Source organism: Rosa chinensis, chromosome 4 (genome assembly GCF_002994745.2).
Source record: "Rosa chinensis cultivar Old Blush chromosome 4, RchiOBHm-V2, whole genome shotgun sequence".
Lineage (NCBI taxonomy): Eukaryota > Viridiplantae > Streptophyta > Magnoliopsida > Rosales > Rosaceae > Rosa > Rosa chinensis.
Genome location: NC_037091.1, coordinates 37,671,356 through 37,690,804, shown reverse-complemented (window position 1 = coordinate 37,690,804; position 19,449 = coordinate 37,671,356). Strand labels below are relative to the sequence as shown.

At 40.0% G+C, this 19,449-nt stretch overlaps 1 protein-coding gene and 2 long non-coding RNA genes across 3 annotated transcripts; all 3 read right to left on the bottom strand.

Moving 5' to 3' along the window:
* Positions 1 to 611: 611 nt before the first annotated feature.
* Positions 612 to 2,042, bottom strand: LOC112201072. Its single transcript, XR_002936569.2, has 3 exons — positions 1,938 to 2,042; positions 1,799 to 1,866; positions 612 to 885 (listed from the first exon to the last, which is right to left on the bottom strand). It is a non-coding gene; the product is annotated as an uncharacterized LOC112201072 (long non-coding RNA).
* Positions 2,043 to 14,508: 12,466 nt separating this feature from the next.
* On the bottom strand, positions 14,509 to 18,526 carry LOC112199231. Its single transcript, XM_040518736.1, has 6 exons — positions 18,022 to 18,526; positions 17,555 to 17,704; positions 17,287 to 17,418; positions 17,051 to 17,176; positions 15,238 to 16,010; positions 14,509 to 15,120 (listed from the first exon to the last, which is right to left on the bottom strand). Exons 1-6 carry the CDS (start codon positions 18,524 to 18,526, stop codon positions 14,509 to 14,511), a joined length of 2,298 nt encoding a protein of 765 aa, XP_040374670.1.
* LOC121052411 lies at positions 15,818 to 16,935 on the bottom strand. Its single transcript, XR_005808977.1, has 3 exons — positions 16,882 to 16,935; positions 16,373 to 16,489; positions 15,818 to 16,010 (listed from the first exon to the last, which is right to left on the bottom strand). It is a non-coding gene; the product is annotated as an uncharacterized LOC121052411 (long non-coding RNA).
* Positions 18,527 to 19,449: the final 923 nt, after the last annotated feature.

Genomic DNA, 19,449 nt, shown 5'->3' with positions numbered 1-19,449 from the left:
AAGCCATGCCACCAAACCACCCTAGAATTGAAATGGACGACGAGAGCTTTCCAACGTTACATGTGGAGCCAAAATCTGTTGCCGGATGAAAATCGACTGCGTCGGGGGGAGAGAGAGAGAAAATCGCGGGTAGGTTTCCAAAAATGGAAACTACCACAGTAAATTTCTTCCTTTTATAGAAAGTTATCAAGAACAATAACTTTAGTTTTCTGATCATAATTTCCGCATACGAACTCCGATTTAAGCGTGCCATGTGTCCACGGACTAGGTTTAATGTCCCCTACAACTTTCTTGCGGGAAATTTTCTCAAATAGTTATCCCATAAAAAGTCAACTCTTAGGAACCCTAATCGGAAAAACTAGGGCTGGGCACGGGCCGAGTCCAACAATAATTTCACTGGGCCCGGGACCGGCCCGTTTTTCATTGAGCCCGGACCCGGCCCGCATTGACACAAACAGGGACCGGCCCGGGCCCGGCCCGTTTGAGTTCAGGCCGGGCTTGCGGGCTTTCGGGCCCAAAAACCTGTATTTTACCATTTCTATATCTAGTTATCTACTTTGCTATATATCATTCAAATCAACCTGGTGAAAATTTGAATTAAAACACTATCAAAATCCAAAGTTCAAGCTGCAAATTCGAATATCCAGAATACATAATATCCAAATTCAAGTACTCTTCAAGAACAATTAAAGCTACAATTGAAATACAAAGTGTCCAAATTTAAATATGAAGTCCAAATTCAAGTACAAATATGCAATGAAATAGAAATTAGAAAGTCCTAATTCAAATACAGCAACTTAGTAGCCATTCTTCCAGTCTTCAATCCAGGCATCCAGCAGTTCCCCAACAATGTAGTCATCCATTAATTGGCTTCAACACTTGTCCCTACAGATGTTGGAGCCGTAGGCGGAGCCTCAGGAGCTCCCGGGTTTGGTTCAGCTGGAGCTTTCGGCGATGGTACAACAGCATTCCCATCGGTGGCCATTCGACAACCAAAACAGGGAGTTGGGACCATCGTCAATACAATAAAAAGTAATTACTTTGATTGAAACATCGCAAAAGATGATGCTACTAATAAACAGCAACTAGACTCCAAAAGCTTAATTCATTAAGGAGTAGACGAATAAAATACAACAAGCTAACACTCCTAATCCCATTTGGTACATGAAAACGGAGGCAAATGCACACTTAAAAAAAATATATATATAAAAGGAACCTATATAGCTGCAATGGAGATTATATGTTTGATCAGGAAATCAGCATCTACCATTGTCTAATAATAATACTAGTCATGGAAAAGTAAGTATTTATTGATAGGAGATATAACTAGATAGGAAAATCACCTTATGTACAAGTAATTCATACTTGATTTTGATCTTTATAATAGACCCAGGCATTAGCTGCATTTGCAGCATGCACAGGTGAAGCCATCACTCTATGGCACACCCATGCACTATCTGCACTAGACTATAGCAATCTGATCTCTCCATAAAACTAAACTAAACAATCACACTTTTGCACACCTAAGCATTATCGCACTAGAGATTAGCAATCTGCTCTGTTCATGAAATAATATTGAACAATCACACTGTTCCATACAATGACAATCACATTGTACTCCTGCTTCCCAATCTCATTGAAAAGAAAGTAATGCTAATGAAAACTGGTGAGTTTCCTGTTGACATTAAGCTCCACATACTATTACATGAATGAGAAATTGAGAATATTCATATCTTCTCATTTATCGCAGAAACCAACAGGAAATCAATTTCAGGGTTCAATTAGGGCTTAAATTCACCTGTCGAAGGATCCCTGGGTGAAGAGCTCAGAAGCGGCGGATCGGTGAGAATCGGTGAGACTCCAGTCCTGCAAGAAATGATTGTGTCAAAATACTTAATCTTGGAATGCAAAGAGAAACTGAGCAAAGAGAAACTAACCTGCCCAGATCGAGTAAGCTAGCTGAAGGTTCAGATCGATGAATTAGGCTGAGACTGAAGTGAAGAGACAGAGAGAGAGAGGTCTTGGAGATGGCGGAGATGGCGGAAGCGGCTGGAGGAGAAGCGCCTGGGCAGATTGGCTTTGTGAAGGAGAAGGCCTCTCTCAGATCGAGTTTGGGTTAAATCGATGAATTGAAGAGAGAGAGAGAGGTCTTGCAGATGGCGGAAGCGGCCGGAGGAGAAGCGCCTGGGCAGATCGGCTTTGTGAAGGAGAAGGCCTCTCTCAGATCGAGTTTGGGTTAAATCGATGAATTGAAAAGAGAGAGAGAGGGCTTGGTGTTGGCGGACATGGCAGAAGCGGCCGGAGGAGGCGGCTGGGTTCTGTTCAGATCGATTTAGATATGGCGGCCTCTCTCTCAGTCTCTCAGATAGTTAGATCGGGTTTGGGCGTTTGGCCGTTTGGGACTTTGGGGGAAGAATGAGGTGAGGCCGCGAAGAGTGCGAGACTAAATGTTCACTACTTCACTTTAGGTTTAGGACTTTAGGTCAGTGGGGAATATAATTCAGTATACCTAATCCTATGACAATATTTTGTGGCCTTATATTGACCAATAAAACAATGACATGTGTCTCTTTTTAACCTAATACGGGCCTGACGGGCTTTTTCAAATTTGAATGTCAGGGCCCGGCCCGAACCGTCACTTTGAAAGTGAAGGCCCGGCCCGAACCGTTTTGGTGAAAAAAAAAATAGGGCCCGGCCCGAACGGGTCGGGCTTTCACGGGCCGGTCCGGATTTACGGGTTTTCGGGTTTAAACGCCCAGCCCTAGGAAAAACTAAAATCGAGGAAGGTGAAACTTAAAGTAATTAACTTATTGTAATACCCCGAAAATTCGTTATTAATTTTTTGGAATTTCCTGAAATTAATAAAGTGTTTGTTGGTACGATTTCGTGGTTCGAGGGTGGAGCGAAAGTGTTTCGAACGAATAATTACTCGAAACGTTTTATTTTCGAGGGGTCAAAAGGTTGACTTTTTATTCGTTGGGTTTCTCTGAAAACTTCCTTCACGAAAGTCGTAGAGCGCATCGATATAAGTTCGTGGATATGTGGAACGCGAAAATCGAAGTTCGTATGTAGAAGTTATGGCCATCAAAAAAAGTTTCCATTTTGGTATATATATGCTTTTTTCAGAAATTTTGTCATAAATCCCAAATTTTCAAAATTGGAAATCTCTTTCTCTCCCTATCTCTCTCGGCTAAAACCCTCACTATCCAAAATATCCAGCTAACCCGACCCAACCCGAATATTTTGGAGAATTCCGGGAACTTCCGATGACTCCACCAACCCAGATCGGTTCACCTCCATCTCCTTTTCCTCTCTCTAACCTTCGCTAGCGACAATTTCCACTAGAAACAGCAGATCGGAGCAAGGGAGGCAGACTCGATTTGATTTTCCGATTTAGGCGGTTTCTAGGCTTGAAACATAGATCGTTGGGACGCTCTCCTCCTCTAGATCACAACCATAGCAGCCTTGAAGGACGATTTAAAGTGTGGTGGCCGGAATCATGATTGGAAGTTCAACAGTCCTGATTTTCTAGCTTGTTCTATAGCTTCATCTAGTCCAAATTGGCCTTAGGTCCAGGTATGAAAGTTGCTCCTCTCATCAATATCTTCATTCTGGATGCTTCAGGTATGAATTGACGTGTGGCGGTGCATCCTGCCATATCTATGGTAGTTTCATGTTTCATTTATCATCTACTCGTCGATACAAGCATTTTGATATATGATATGTAATTTTTGGAAATCGTATGAATATGTTAGGGTTTTTACCGGTTTCGATTATCTTTGTTTTCGATCGTGAGCATCCGGCCGGTCGTTCGATTGACTTGTAGTTTTGATATATTGACCATAGAAGTGTTTCAAAGACGTTGGGTGGTCTCCAATGAAGTTTTGCCTCGATTGGAGTTACTTATGGGTTTTAGTTCAAATAAGGGATTCGAACTTTAATAAGTTTGTAATTTGTGTACTGAATTGAGATCTTATTTTACTTAGGTGATTGACGGAGAGTGTTCTGAAGTTGATCTTGGTTGTGGTAAGTAAATCTCACGTGGTTCGTTTAAGAACCAAATTACATTATTATTCGGTTTAATCGCTAATTTGTGAAATTGTTTTATGGAAATAAATATTTGATTAAAATATATGAACTTGTTCGACTACAATTCATAAGTAAGTAAAATGAGATTTTAAGTATAAAAATATTTTTTCTCGAGTTTTGGAATTGTTAACTATAGTTGGTATTAGTGGCATTCTTAAGTGGATAACTACATATATATATATATATATATATATATATATATGTGAAATATATATCTGGATGGTATGGCATTGTGAGAAGTATAATAATTATGATTTTACTCAGATTATTATTTTGAGCATTACTCTTTGCGAGAATACAATATATCATGTAATTGTTGATTTTATTGTGTAGAAGAGTATCTTGAATTGAGTGTAACATTTTGAGTCATGTGGACTTTTTAATTGTTTCAGTCTGAGGACCTTTTGTCACATTGGTGATGAGACAAATATATCGGATACCATAACCTTGGCCGGGTGACGGGTTACGATTCAGTTCGAGGTCTAGTCTGTCTGCCAATATACTGCTTGGGGGATAACTTTGAGTTATCATGCTCATGAGTACAATGTACTACTTGGGGGATAACTTTGTGTTATCGTGTTGATGAGTACAAGTTTGTAAAAGAGAGTTTCGGTGTTGCTTTCTTTTATTGTCCATGATGGACTTGGATTCTTACTAATTTGTGGAATTGATTTTGGTTGCTTTAATTTACTCTTGAGTTGAGAAAATGTTAAGCATGTGTTGTTTGAGTAATTTTAATGGAGTAAAAAAGGTGATTCCTTGGCTTCAGCGTGAGTTGTTGATTTTCTTATTTACTTTCTTTTTTTCATTTGAATTGTTTGAGTTTTACGTAATCTCCTGAACTAAACTATATGTAGGGATTACAATGACTTCTATATATTGATTTTAATGTAGTCTCTTGAACTAAACTATATACAGGGATTACTATAATTTCTATTTTGGTTTGTGTGTTTTTTGGTGATCTCTTGAACTAATTTTCTATGTAGGGATTACTATAGTTTTTATTTAGTTGTTTTGTAAGTGAAGTTGTGGTTCAAACTCATAGTAAGTTGAGTAATGTTTTATCATATAGTGGTGGTGATAAATGCTTCCCGGCCGAGAGGAAAGAAAAGTGATTTCTTGGTTTATTGTTGAGATTTCTATTGATTTGATTTGTCACGGTGGTGACATGTGTTTTCATTCAAAAGAATAGGATTTTGATGTTGGAATTAATTATTTTTGTTGATTTGTTGTCCTTGAGTCGGAAATGTATTTTTGTGTTTATTTAGGTTTACTCACAAGAGCTTGTAAAAGCTTACCGGGTTTGTTGTTTCAACCCCGTGGACTCTGTTAATGTTAGAACTGAAGGCTCTAATTAATGTTAGAGAAACAGTGAGAGAGAGAGCGAGACACAAGAAGTATAGTGGTTTGTCTCCCGCCTTAGCAGGAAACTACGTCTACTTGAATGTCTTTGACAATATATGGAATTTTGTTTTCTCTCTCATCACTATCTCTATTTTAGGGATAATTATAGGGAATCTGTTGGAGCAAAACAACCAAATTTTTCCCTAAAATTGAGAAAAATCAAAATATAGGGAAGCTGTTGGAATTGCTTTTATATTCTCCTTTGTCTCTCATCAAAACCACGACTTATCTTTCATACATGGGCAGTTTCTCATCCTTTTCTATCCAACACATTGATAAGTAAAAATTAGATCTAAACAAAATACCATCATCTCCTTCTTGGTGAAAAATACAAATGAAAAATGGTAATCAAGATCTGCAAAATTTTCCCACTTTGTTTTGATCTGCAAACTCATTCACCTGATATGTAAAACCATGTTCTTCGATCAAAAGAAGAAGGAAAAAAAAATCAAACCATTCTGTTTGATTGTTTCTAATTGTATATTATTATGACATAATTATTTCAAACTACAGCAACCACATCACCACTTCACCCCTGCCATCATAAATTTTATCCCCAAAAACACCACATTTGCTCCCATCATTTAAAACGACCAAGAGATATCGACAAAAAAATTAAATTAAAAACCAGAACAAGATGAAATCGAATAGTAGAAACCGATTACCCAAACTCTATTGCTAGAGATCAAAAACCTAATGGGAATGGTTGTCGACAATGAAACTGTATCTATGAGCTTCTTCCTCATCATGGAATGCATCATCATTTTTCAATCTTCTACACCCCCAGTCCTCTCTACTGTTCTTCTCTATTAAGGTGTCGTGATTATGAACATCAAGACCAAGACCATAGAGTTGCATGAACATCAAAATGCAAAAACTTAGATTGATCTTTGAGAACTAGAAGAACAAAAAGAACTGAAGAAGAAGATTGATCATACCAAAGAGTTGCATGAAGAAATAAGATCAAAATGCAGAAATAAAATCGATCAGTGATGGAATCGTGGAAGAAGAGGAAGAGGAAGATCAAACTTTGTAGCCTGAAAACACAGTAGGTGCATATGAGTGGTTGTGTATGGTGGTCATGGAGTTGCATGAAGAATTTTTTTAAAGAATAAGAACTAAAGAAGAAAAACCTGAAAAAGAAGAGGAGGGAAAAAAGATGCAGGCGGTTGAAATGGGAAAGAAAAGATAATAGAGTGAGAGGGAGAAATCTATCTGGTATATGATATTAGATGTGGGCAAATCTGTTGTAACTTTATAGACTTTGCTAATTCCCAATGATTAAAAGTTACATAAAAAAAAAAAGTTAATGTCAACTGGACATACCCTTTTTTTTATTTTTCAGGTTATATATAACAGAAAAAAAAATTGAGGATTGAGACTAAACTGGAAAAAATCTGATTTGAACCGGACTGGACTGAAATAACAAAGTTTTAATGAAAACTGTTGTAGGAGAATGGAATTGTGTGTATTATTGATAATAGGAGCCCTTTAAATAGGGAGTTAAAAGGTACCAAAAAGGTAATAGAATCCGATTACAATTGAATACCTAGAACACATTCCTATTACAACTCTAAACCCTAGTTTGTAGAGGCACACATTATGTCGACATCCTTCAACACTCCCCCTTGTGCCGTTCAAACTTGGTGATGACGCTTTCATTGTTGCCTCGTTAAAAACCTTGCCAGGTAACAAAAACCCTGTGGGAAAAAAATAACCCTGGTCAAAGGACAAAAAGAGCACAACACGTCCTTCACTCTTCGAGATCGAACATGTAGACATCATGCCTCCCCCTGATGTCAATATCTCCCCCTGATTGCAACAATCATGGGAGTTTAGATAACTTTCTTAATCCGATGCTCTTCACATGTTTCTCGAAGGTGGATTTAGGTAACGACTTAGTAAATAAGTCTGCTACATTATCCTCTGATCGGATTTGGTTCACTTCAATATTTAGAAGTACCTGTTGTTGCTGATTGTAAAAGAATTTAGGCGATATATGCTTGGTGTTGTCGCCCTTGATGAAACCTAATTTCATTTGCTCAATACAAGCTGCATTATCTTCATAAATGCATGTAGGTTCATCTGTGGTAGACTTCAAACCACAAGTTCCTCGAATGTGTCTAACTACAGACCTTAGCCATATGCATTATCTCACGGCTTCAGGTAAAGCAATAATCTCTGCATGATTTGAGGAAGTAGCAATAAGGGTCTGCTTTGTAGACCTCCAAGATATCATAGTGCTTCCCATGGTAAAGACATAACCCGTTTGGGAGCAACCTTTGTGAGGGTCAGAAAGATACCCTGCATCAGCAAAACCTATCAAGACATCGTTGTTATTTTGATGGAGGGGAGGAGGAGCACGGAAGGTGGCGTTTTGCCTTGTGGAGTCCGATCTCACACTTCCGTTATTTCTCTTCTCTCTATAGGGATAAAACAAGCCCATATCAATCGTACCCCTCAGGTATCGAAAGATTGTCTTTATGCCAATCTAATGGCGGCGTGTTGGCGCAGAACTATGTCAAGCTAACAAGTTCACTACGAATGAGATATCCGGTCTTGTGCATTGAGCTAAGTACAATAATGCGCCTATTGCACTTAGATAGGGCACTTCAGCCTCTAATAGGTCTTCGTCCTCATCCCTTGGACGAAACGGATCTTTTTCAGGCTCAAGACTACACCGATCATGGGAGTACTCACAGGCTTTGCTTTATCTTCATTAAAGCGCCTTAATAATTTTTGAGTATAAGCTTACTGATGGATCATAATCCCATCACTACGGTGCTCGATTTCCAGTCCGAGACAAAACCGTGTTTTCCCAAGATCTTTCATCTCAAATTCGGATTTCAAGTACTTAGCAGTTTCTTTTAACTCATCTAGAGTTCCAATTAGGTTCATGTCATCGACATAAACTGCTATAATTGCAAATCCAGAACTTGTCCTCTTTATAAACACGCATGGGCATATTTCATCATTGACATATCCCTTCCCAATCAAGTAGTCACTTAGACGGTTATACCACATCCGTCCGGATTGTTTCAATCCATATAGTGAGCGTCTCAATCTTATTGAAAACGCGCTCCGTGGTTTAGAGCCACTTGATTTGGGTAATTGAATTCCATCTGGAACCTTCATATATATATATATATATATATATATATATATATATATCTGAATCTAGATCCCCATAGAGATATGTTGTAACTACATCCATAAGCTGCATGTCAAGTTTTTCAGAAACTACCAAACTGACAAGGTAGCGGAACGTTATAACGTCCATTACGGGAGAGTATGTCTCCTCGTAGTCTATTCCAGGGTGTTGTGAGAAACCTTGCGCCACAAGGCGGGCTTTGTATCTAACAACCTCATTTTTCTCATTACGCTTTCTAACAAAGACCCATTTATGGCCAACAGGCTTTATATTTGGAGGTGTCAGCATTATAGGCCCAAATACCTGTCTCTTTGTTAGTGAATCCAATTCAACCTGGATCGCATTTTTCCATTTAGGCCAGTCTGCTCTTCGTTGACATTCTTCAATGGAGCGAGGTTCGATATCATCATGTTCTATAATTCCTTGAGCGATAGAATATGCAAACACGTCATCAAGGATAATAGAGTCTCGACTCAACGTCTCATGTACACTAGTGTAATTCATGGAGATCTCTCTATTCTCTGGAATTGGTTCTGACATTGGAGCGTCCCCCAATGATGTCTCTTGGACATAACCATAATCCGGAATATCTTCATGAGACAGGTTATTTATGTCGATGATTAATGGATTTCTTTGTGCCAAACTCGCTTTCTTTCTCGGGCGAGAATCCATCGAACCTTTGGGCCTCCCACGTTTCCTTGCTGGGAGCCCGGCCTGAGCCACATTGCCATCACCATTAGTGGTGGCAGCGCCATGCTCAATACCCCTAGATGTGGCGCCATGTCCACTATTTTTAAGGACATCAATCCTTGCAGGCACGTTCGCAGCAGGTATATGTGATCTTGTCACCTTAGCGATATCAGAAAACGCGTCAGGCATAGAGTCTGCTACGTTCTGAAGACCGAGAATTCTACGCACTTCAATTTCAAACTGTGCGGTTCGGGGATCAAGATGAGACAAAGTGGGGACAGACCACGACAATTCCTGCCGTTCCTGTTGAACATTATTGTTCTTATCTCCCTCTAACGACGGGAAGATTGTCTCATCAAAGTGACAATCCGCAAATCTTGCGGTAAATTGATCACCTGTCAAGGGTTCCAAATAGCGGATAATGGTTGGAGAGTCATATCCAACATAAATGCCCAATCGTCTTTGAGGACCTATTTTGGTGCGATGTGGCGGCGCAATTGGCACATAAACTGCACACCCAAATATGCGTAAGTGTGAGACATTAGGCTCATACCCAGTAACCATCTGGGATGCAGAAAAGGGTTGAGCGGTAGTAGGCCTCAGACGAATAAGCACAGCTGCATGCAATATTGCATAGCCCCAAGCAGAAACAGGGAGATTGGTGCGCATAACCAATGCTCTAGCAACCATTTGAAGTCTTTTAATGGTGGCTTCTGCGAGACCATTTTAGGTGTGAATGTGAGGAACAGGGTGTTCAACCTCAATCCCAATGGACATGCAATAGTCATCAAAAGTTTTTGATGTAAACTCTCTAGCATTGTCAAGACGAATTGACTTAATGGGATGATCAGGGTGGTGAGCCCTTAACTTAATGATTTGTGCTAGGAGTTTAGCAAATGCAGCATTTCTGGTGGACAAAAGCATGACATGTGACCAACGTGTCGATGCATCAACCAACACCATAAAATATCTAAATGGTCCGCAAGTTGGTTGGATAGGTCCACAAATATCACCTTGGATTCGTTGCAAGAATGGAATATTTTGTGTAGTGTCCTTTGCATAGGATGGTCTCGATCCTAATTTTGCTAAAGAGCAGGCTTTGCAAAACGAAAGATGGGCTTTAGAAGCAACCATGGAAGAATCCGGTTGAGCCACGAAGTCACAATTGACTTTAGAAGTAGAGAAAGGAACCAAGGAGGCATTAGTGGTGTCAATACCACTGTTGGGCCGCAGGGGGTAGGCGACTCTGGCCCTACCTTGGACCGAATTTTTGTTCTGACTTCTTTTCGTTTTGAAAAATGGATGTCCGTGTGAAGTCTTTAGTATACGGATCATCATATCACGACCTAGGTGTCCCAGACGATTGTGCCAAAGCCTATATGTGTCAGAATCCGATAAGTCATCTCTCATGACATGGTTGGATTCAATGACTCGAATAGTGGTGGCATACAACCCACTAGAGCGACACATAAGTTTCTCCAATACTCGTTTATGTCCGTAGTCATTAAAGGTGATGCAAAGGAACTCTTGTCCATTCTCACAATGTGTTTCCACATGAAAACCATTGGCTCTTATATCTTTAAAACTCAATAGGGTCCTTCCAGCCCTAGGAGCATATAGAGCTTTGGTAACATTAATACTTGTGCCATTTGGCAACATAAATTGAGCTGGTCCTCGACCATGAATCAATTGTGATGGTCCATCCATCGTAGTCACAAAAGATCGACTAGGCGTCATGCATAGAAATAGTTGCCTATGTCGCAATATAGTATGTGTGGTGCCACTATCAACAAGGCATTCCAACTTTCCAGGAAACATACTGAAAAATAATAAAGTTTGAAATTAAAAACATGTCCATGACATTGAATAATACGATACTTTATTAATAAATGTAGCCAATGATTACATCAAATGGTCCAAAAAGGTCTAATCCAAAATAAAGAAAATCAAACTGAGACACATTGTAGTCACTCTATTCGTTTGACAACTCCAATCAAATATGACCAGGAAAGTAGAGAGAGAGGTTGGTGGAGCGAGGCTCGCTTAAGTACCAATTATCTCAATGACTTTCCTAGACATCATATTTTATTGGGTACGCCACATAAGAAAGAGTTAATACAATTGTCATTTATTGACTATTACATGATTCTTGAAAAATAAAGAGGACTATTTCTAATCAAAGTCTGCAGCATCCTTGTGCACTTCATCTTCAGCTTTGAAGTCCTCTATGGTGAGATTAACGTCTCCACCATTTTTTTCTTCTTCTTCTGCAAGGTACACTTCTTGCTCCCTTAGGTCCCTGTATGCCCTGTATCTTGAAGCTAGTTGCTCGGTTGCCTTGCATTGCTTGAACCAATGCTCACTAGATCCACATCGATGACACATATCATTGTGGTTGCCTCCCTTAAATTGAGGTGCACGTTGTGCACGTTGTGGGCGTTCCCTAGGAGGATTGGCGCCTCCACCACGACCCATGGCGCCACCACCACGACCCATGGCGCCACCACCACGAGCTATGGCTCCATTACCACGGACAGGGTTGCCACGACCCCCTCTCCCACGTGTGGCATTGCCACCACGTGTATCCGCTCCAAACTTGCGGTTTCCTTCCTGATTAGGGCGGTTATATGGACCCATGTGTCCCTCATGTCCCTTATTCCTAGGGTTCCGCTCCTTGCGCCCTCTTTTGGGTGCATTATAATTCGCCTCATGAACGCTCTTAGTTCCAATAGGCCTTGAATTATAATTCCTCATGAGTATGTTATCATGTTTCTTAGCTACAGATATGATATTGATAAGCTGATGAAACCTCGTGATCCGTCCAGCATTGACTTCAGTACGGTATTGCTTTGATACCACAATGGCTGAAACGGGGAAGGTGGAGAGAATCTTCTCAATTAGCTCTTGCTCTGTGACAGGTTGTCCACAGAATCTCAACATGGATTGTAAGCGAACAGACTTGAAGTCAGCAAAGCGCAGATTGTTCCATTGAACCTTCAAGTCAGGGAGGAGGGAATCTTGGACATTGCCAAAGCGTTCTTCTAGTGCTACCCATAGCTCTCTTGCATCCTTGATCGACATATACTCCAATCTGAGTGCCTTGTCCATAAGGCGTCGCATCAAGATAACTGCTTGAGCATGCTTTGTAGATGTTCGGATGAACACAAGATCAGGGTTAGGTGTCTGGATTATGGGTAATATTCCCTTTGAAGTGAGATGATTCTCAACATCGGTTACCCAACTGTGGTAATCCGAGCCTGTTGAGTCAAGCATGGGAAAGTCGAGCCTAGGTTCATTCGACATCCTGAAAATAAGAAGAGAAGATATATTAGTTTCAGAGTTAAACTTCCACGAAAACTAAAACAATAAGATTTCCGAGCTCTGCTACCAAGAAATCAATTTCCAATAATCTCTTTTGGATTAGACCAAAAAACAATGTTGTAATATGGTCATATGTGATGCTAATGGACGCTCTTAGTCCAAGCATTGTGAACACTCTTAGTTCACACGAACGCTCTTAGTTCGTTTAATTATGAACACTCTTAGTTCATGAAGCGTGAATCCCCACAATTCCGCTTTGTTAAATACTCAAAACCATTTGGCAACATATATTCCAATATTTGCAGAAAATAAAAGGAATTTAAATACAAGAAAGCAGCGACCTTAATTATAAAAACTTATGTGATTGTTCTTGGCTTGAGGACACGTGCATGTTGGAGCAGGCGTGTTTTTTTTTTTTTTTGTTCTCTGGGCTGTTGTTCTTTGGGTTGTCCTCTCCTTTTTTTTCTTTTCTTTCTCCCTTTTTTCTGGGCCGGCTGGGTCCCCTCTCCCTTTTTTTTTTTCTTGGGCCGGGTCCCTTCTCTTTTTTCCTTTTTTTTTTTCTTTTCCTTTGGTCTTCTTCTTCTTTCTTTCTTTCCTCTGTTCTTCTTCCTCCTAATCTGCAGGTGGGTGGCTGGAGCATGCGCGGCTGCAGGTAGCAAGCGTGGGCAGGCGGACTGGGCAGGGGGGCAGGCGTGGGCGCCGGTAGGAAGGATGCAGCAGCACCGGGGCAGGAGGTTGCAGGTCAGGTCGTGCGGCAGATGGCTGGGGCTGCGGTAGGAGGCTATGGTGAGGCTGGTGCGCGGAGTTGCAGGGCGAGCAGCAAGTGCGTGCTGGGCTGCGGGCTGCAGGGAGGCGGCAGGAGGGCTGCAGGCGGGCTGGCAGCAAGCAGGTGTGCAGCAGGAGGGCTGCAGGCTGTAGGGGGCGGACTTGCTGGAGGGGGCAGCAGGGGCTGCAGTGGGCTGCTGGCCGAACTAGGGTTTAGGGAGGAGAGGACTGCGGCAGATTTTGTGAGAGATAGTTTTAGGGTTTTTTTTCTTTTTCTTTTGCGCTAGGGTTAGAGCGTCGTGCTGATAACGTGTTGTAGGAGAATGGAATTGTGTGTATTATTGATAATAGGAGCCCTTTAAATAGGGAGTTACAAGGTACCAAAAAGGTAATAGAATCTGATTACAATTGAATACCTAGAACACATTCCTATTATAACTCTAAACCCTAGTTTGTAGAGGCACACATTATGTCGACATCCTTCAACAAAAACCTGCACCAAATCGAATCGAACAGGCCTGTTCGGGCTAATTTTTTGTGTTTCTGGTCTTTTTTGCCCTCTCCTGTTTAAGGTTTGGACCTCAACCCTAAATTTGAAGCATGGCTTCAATTTAGGCCATTGGCTCCGGGCATGTATGCGTGGCTGTCGGATATGGGACTTGCTCCCTTAAGCGTCGGGTTTAGGTGGTATGGCTTCATCATGGCACGCGAGAGAGCCAGACCAGGAGTGAGACCCAAGTGGTTATTGTCATCTCTGTAGCTACACCAACTGTCACATAAGGTAAGATAGAGATGCTACCCATGGTTCAACTAATAGTACTTCTACAAAAACAAAAACAAAAAAAAAAAAAAAAGAGAAAGATATGCCTTAATTGTTTTGGCAGAGTAGGCTGAACATCAATGACATTCAAATAAATAACAGTCGTATACATAAACTAGTGAAAGCCTACGCTCTACAAAGCAATTGATGTATCAATAAACCGACTGAAATTTCATAAACTGTTTGACAAACATTTTGCATTCACTCATTATTTCAATTGCATAATCCATTAAACCTTGTAGTTCCTGTTACCATAATTGATGAACACTTAGTGTGGATACACCTCGTAGCTCCGTTGAGGTACCTTTCTGATGATGGCCTTCATGAGATCAAAGTAGAGCGGCAGCTGTGCAAGAGCGAAAAATGTAACTGGCAAGCAAGTTGCTGCATACAATGAATATGCCACATATCTCAGTTGATGTTTTAGGAGAAAGATATGACCTGTGCAGAACGAGACTAACATAGAAGCTATAGATGCAAAGAGTGATGTCAAACCGATCAAGAGTTTCCGAGGCAAGTCCATGGAAAAATCACTTTCTTCATATCTAGAAGTGAGGATTGAAAGAAAGAAGTCCAGGGAAGTTATTGAGAAGCAGAGAGCAACTAGTGATGAAATGGTGAAGGCACTGAATGCTGTCTTGTCTTTGAGAATTGGCTCGCCTGTATGCTGATCGAGTCCTCCTGGTACAGTTGCTGATGTAGCAAATGCAACCGTTGCAATGAGGGCTGCAACCACGGAGCATGATTCTGAGGTTTTAATTAGCCATTTGCTTCCTTCTTTTATAAGATGTTTGTGTGTATCTTCAAATATCTCCTTTGGTGTTTGGCCTCTATTGTTGTAGCGAACAAAGTAACGATGCGGCATGGAGTTTTTGACAAACTGAGGAACACATCAAAGTTACAAGTAGAAGATTATGTTCCAAGTTTTTTTATAAACATATTAACAAATTATGTTACAATTAGCTGATTATACCCTTAAATCAACAATATGACATACCTTATACCACTTGATTTCCCATTGCATTTGCAATGCCGCGCCTGGAATAAGCCAAGGCCGGTACTGTCCACATGTAGCAGCAAGATGTAATGCACTATTACCTTCGTTGTCCAACTGACGAAACAGGCTTTCTTTTAGTATCTCTCTCTTCTGAAGGAGATTGTACACATGGGGTTGCCTGTTCTCAACTGCTAAGAGTATAACATTCTTGTTATCAGAGTCAACATCCTGGATGGCCACCGGAAATTTGTCTAGGATTTTCTCCACCATTTCAGTTATTCCCATCTTTGCTGCAATTAAAACAGGTGACTGATTCTTTCCAGGAACTACATTCTTCTTACCTACCAAGGGATTATTGTTCTTCCTCTCTGTGCAATGAGCAGCATGATGAGTGTGGAAATCTCCAAGTCTTGTGATGTCAATGAAGAATGCAGTGTAAACAAGAAAGGGCGGAGAAGTTAACTCACCTTGTTCATTCTTATCACTCCCTATCTTGTAATTGTACTGGTTTGAGGACAAGATAGTCGTCTCAGTACTTGTATCTCTACTGTCAAGTGCCGCATGATCAGATGGCAAGGGTGAAGCTTGCTCTGGCATTGTAGGATTAGGCACTTCATATTCTTCTTTATCTTTGCTGGGTTGAGTTTCTTGGGGATTTTGCCCAGTATTTCGATATTTGTATAAAGAAGCACGATCAACCAATTCATTCATGACCTGATTTGCCCATATATGTCTCTCTTTCTTTTCTTGGATTTTTCTTATACCCCAAATTCCTAAATGACATTAATTAAACACAGTTAGGGATACTGAGACAATGTTACATTGATTTTCTTTCGGTTAGAAAATGATGCTTGGATGGGAAAGTGATGTATTGTAAAGAAGTTTCCACATCTAACTAGGATGTATGTTGATTGGGGAATGGAACATGATTTAACAGTGACATTAATTAAACACATAGTTAGGGATACTGAGACAATGTTGCATTGATTTTCTTTCAGTTAGAAAATGATGCTTGGATGGGAAAGTGGTGTCCTGTAAAGAAGTTTCCACATCTAACTAGGATGTATGTTGATTGGGGAATGGAACATGATTTAACAGTGTGTGATTGTATTCAATACATAAGTTTGATACTGACCAAATCCCAGAATGATTAGCAAGGCCTTCATCAGAAACTTGAACAACAGAACAAATGAGACATAATTGGGAGGAAACAGGTGATTCTTTCTCCCCTTTCCCTCTGGATGATTTGCCCCTGATAAGAGGAAGAAAAACGGATGCTAAAAGTCATGACATCTCAGCATAGTTAAGATGCTAAGACTCATAAAACAGATATAATTAACTAACAAAACTTGAATAGTAGATTTCGCCCTATGTTCATAATTTTAGAACATAAGAAATAAATGGTATTGAGTTTTGGAGGAACAAGTTCTTACAAAATGCATATTGAATACCTCCAAAAGCTTATTGCGGAAGAAATGATTGAAGCTCCAGTTTTTTACCAAATGGTATAAACCTAAAGATTATCTCACCATTGTCTTATATATTCTTTTTGTAAGACGTGTGGGAATGATTCTTCTCAACGAGAGTGACGGTTCCATCAGTCCTTGTAAATTTCAGTAGACAGTTTCTCAGTAAGGAAATTACCATTGGTTGATCTTGAACACTTTGCATCTGATATTTCGTTTGTAACATCTATTGATTGTGACCTCACTGTAGAAGTTGATGCTCCTAGAGTAGCCTCTGCGATAATTGGGCTAATTATATGACTATATAACTTCACTCTACAATGAAAGGTTTCCTATAGAGTTTATACCTTGTTTGGGATTCTCTTCATCATCAACAGGACCATTAGTACCCTTCGCATTTCCTCCATTAGCTTGAAGGAGTGAGCTGTGCGTCTTATGCCAGTATACGTGCCACCTATCTCCCCTCTTTTTACCTAAAATGGAGAAACTAAATTAAATATACGTGCACATTGTTGGTGAAAACTGAACTATATATAAAAATTTGAAATATTTAACATTAACCCACTTAACACTTGAAACAAACTTCTGAGAACTTGGAAGAAATTCATGCATGTTTCATAGTTTTCTGGGTATGAAGAACTATTTCTGTCTCCTGCCTTAGAAAGACAAGCTTCATGGTTATATTCTTCCACTTTGAGTTCTTCAATCATCAAACCTGACCATGAAAGTGTAAAATCCTTTTCAAAATTCCCACAAAGCAGTAGGAACTACTTGAAAAACAGGTAATAGTAAGAACACATGCATATGCATATCCATGTGAGTATAAACTTTATAGAGTACAGATTTCTCACATTTGTATATAAGATGATCACAGAGTTCAAGTCGACAGCTGCTTTTGAATGCATTGGGCTTACTGGCTAGAATATGCAGCGGAGACGAACCATTTCGATTGATAGAGTTCACAAGTTCTGGGTACATCCAAATTATCTGAAATGCCAAACCTATCAAAACCAAATCAAACAATTAATCAGCCCTGCTTCTTCTAGTTTCAACATCGGACCATTTTGATCATGCGGTTTCACTATGTTTAAAGGACCAAAAAAAAAAAAAAAAGGACTCTGTCAAAACAGAACACAAGTTCACAAAAAATTGAGACTAAATGACCACAGTGAACGGAGAATCCATTCGGGTTCAAAGCATTTAACCCTAACCGAACCGAGCACCCATTTCAGTTTCGGGTTCAGGTTTCGGTTCCCCCATATTCTGAGAACAAATGACCAAAGTAAGAAACAGAAATAGATGTAGGAGTTGCACTTACTGAAGTATTCACCGGAGATTGCAGCATGAAGAATGGTATCACCATTGTTGTCTCTGATCGAGGAATGGGGTTTTTCTTGGCAATGAAAATTTAGGCAAAGAAAAGCCTTTGTGTTACCGTTAAGGGCAGCCAAGAAGAGAGGTGTCTCGCCCTCCACATTTCGAACGGAGATGAGGCTCGCTGCCTTGGCTGCAATGTTGTGGCACACTTGTACATTCCCGAGCCAAGCAGCTAGATGTAGAGGCGTGTTGCCTCTATCATTTGCTATGCTGAGTACTGCGGTTGATGCACTGTCGTCTTCATGAGTATGGAGAATAATGTTCACCAACTCTAGGACGATTTCAGTTCGGCCATCTGCTATAGCTATGTGCAGAGCAGTCTCCTTGGATCTGGTTACCTTGGCTACTTGAGCTGTAATACTATTTCTGTAGGCCTCCATGACCTTTTCCCATTGTCCTTTCATCGCGTTTTCGAACAAGCTATCTATTTCCTCATCTGAAGCCATAGTAGCTGGTCTACAATCTAGTTAAAACTGAGTGAGCTATTATATATGTTATGTAGGGAGGAAGATGAATCTGAATAGTGTTGAACAAGTATGCCAATTCCATTTTCTAGTGTTATTGCATAGTGTTTTCACTATGAATCAAACAATTACAATGCCTTCACTGTTAGAGAAAAGAAGATTAAAGAACAAAATCTAGATCTGCTTATTTGATTCTTATTTGGCCGTTATTTTATTATAAAACCACTTTTGTTTTGTGCAAGGAAAAGCTCGTGGAGGAAGAATGGAACACATGAAGCTCAAGTAGAGTAGAGTATACAGCTCCAGCTCTATCCTGGTTAAACTAATTTCTTCCTCCTCAAGTTATCTTTTGGTTACTTTCAAGTCCTCATACTTCAAACGAAAACACTCTTTGTTAACAAAACACACTCCTTTTTCTATTCAAAAATCTAGTTACCCTGTAGGAGATGCTTTAACCTAGTTCTTATAGAGATTAAAGACTACGTCATGCCAACTTGATTATTCCTTGTCCCTTGAAGAATTATTAGTCTAAAGTTAATATGGATTAGTATTTAATTATGGGAATTGATACTTGATCCAAATGCCAAAATATGAGATTCTGTACAAGATGGTTGTGTGAGCCTGAACTTTTTTTTTTTTTGACCAATTGTGGCATCATCAGCTTTTGAATTTTGACTTGTGCGATTGTTTTGACTGTTCTGTGCAGTACAGTTTATGAACAGGATTCATCCAAAAGAGCAAAAGAAATCAAGTATGCTGAGAATTTCCCCAACTCCGATTTAAAATGTTTTGTATAGGGAATGTAGAAATTTGGAAATACTTCAACCAGTCTTTCATATAGCACAAAAAATTTAAAAGAGGATAGTTCAGCTTATACATTACCACAGTAATTCTACATGTTACAA

What these genes read in the sequence shown, in the direction of transcription:
- LOC112199231 (XM_040518736.1), bottom strand. Translation starts at nt 18,526, where the DNA reads ATGGCTTCAGATGAGGAAATAGATAGCTTGTTCGAAAACGCGATGAAA. An exon ending in AATCTCCGGTGAATACTTCA is followed by an intron (nt 17,705 to 18,021) that starts GTAAGTGCAACT and finishes TGGTTTTGATAG; the next exon opens with GTTTGGCATTTCAGATAATT. An exon ending in TGAAGAGAATCCCAAACAAG is followed by an intron (nt 16,011 to 17,050) that starts GTATAAACTCTA and finishes AATGTCATTTAG; the next exon opens with GAATTTGGGGTATAAGAAAA.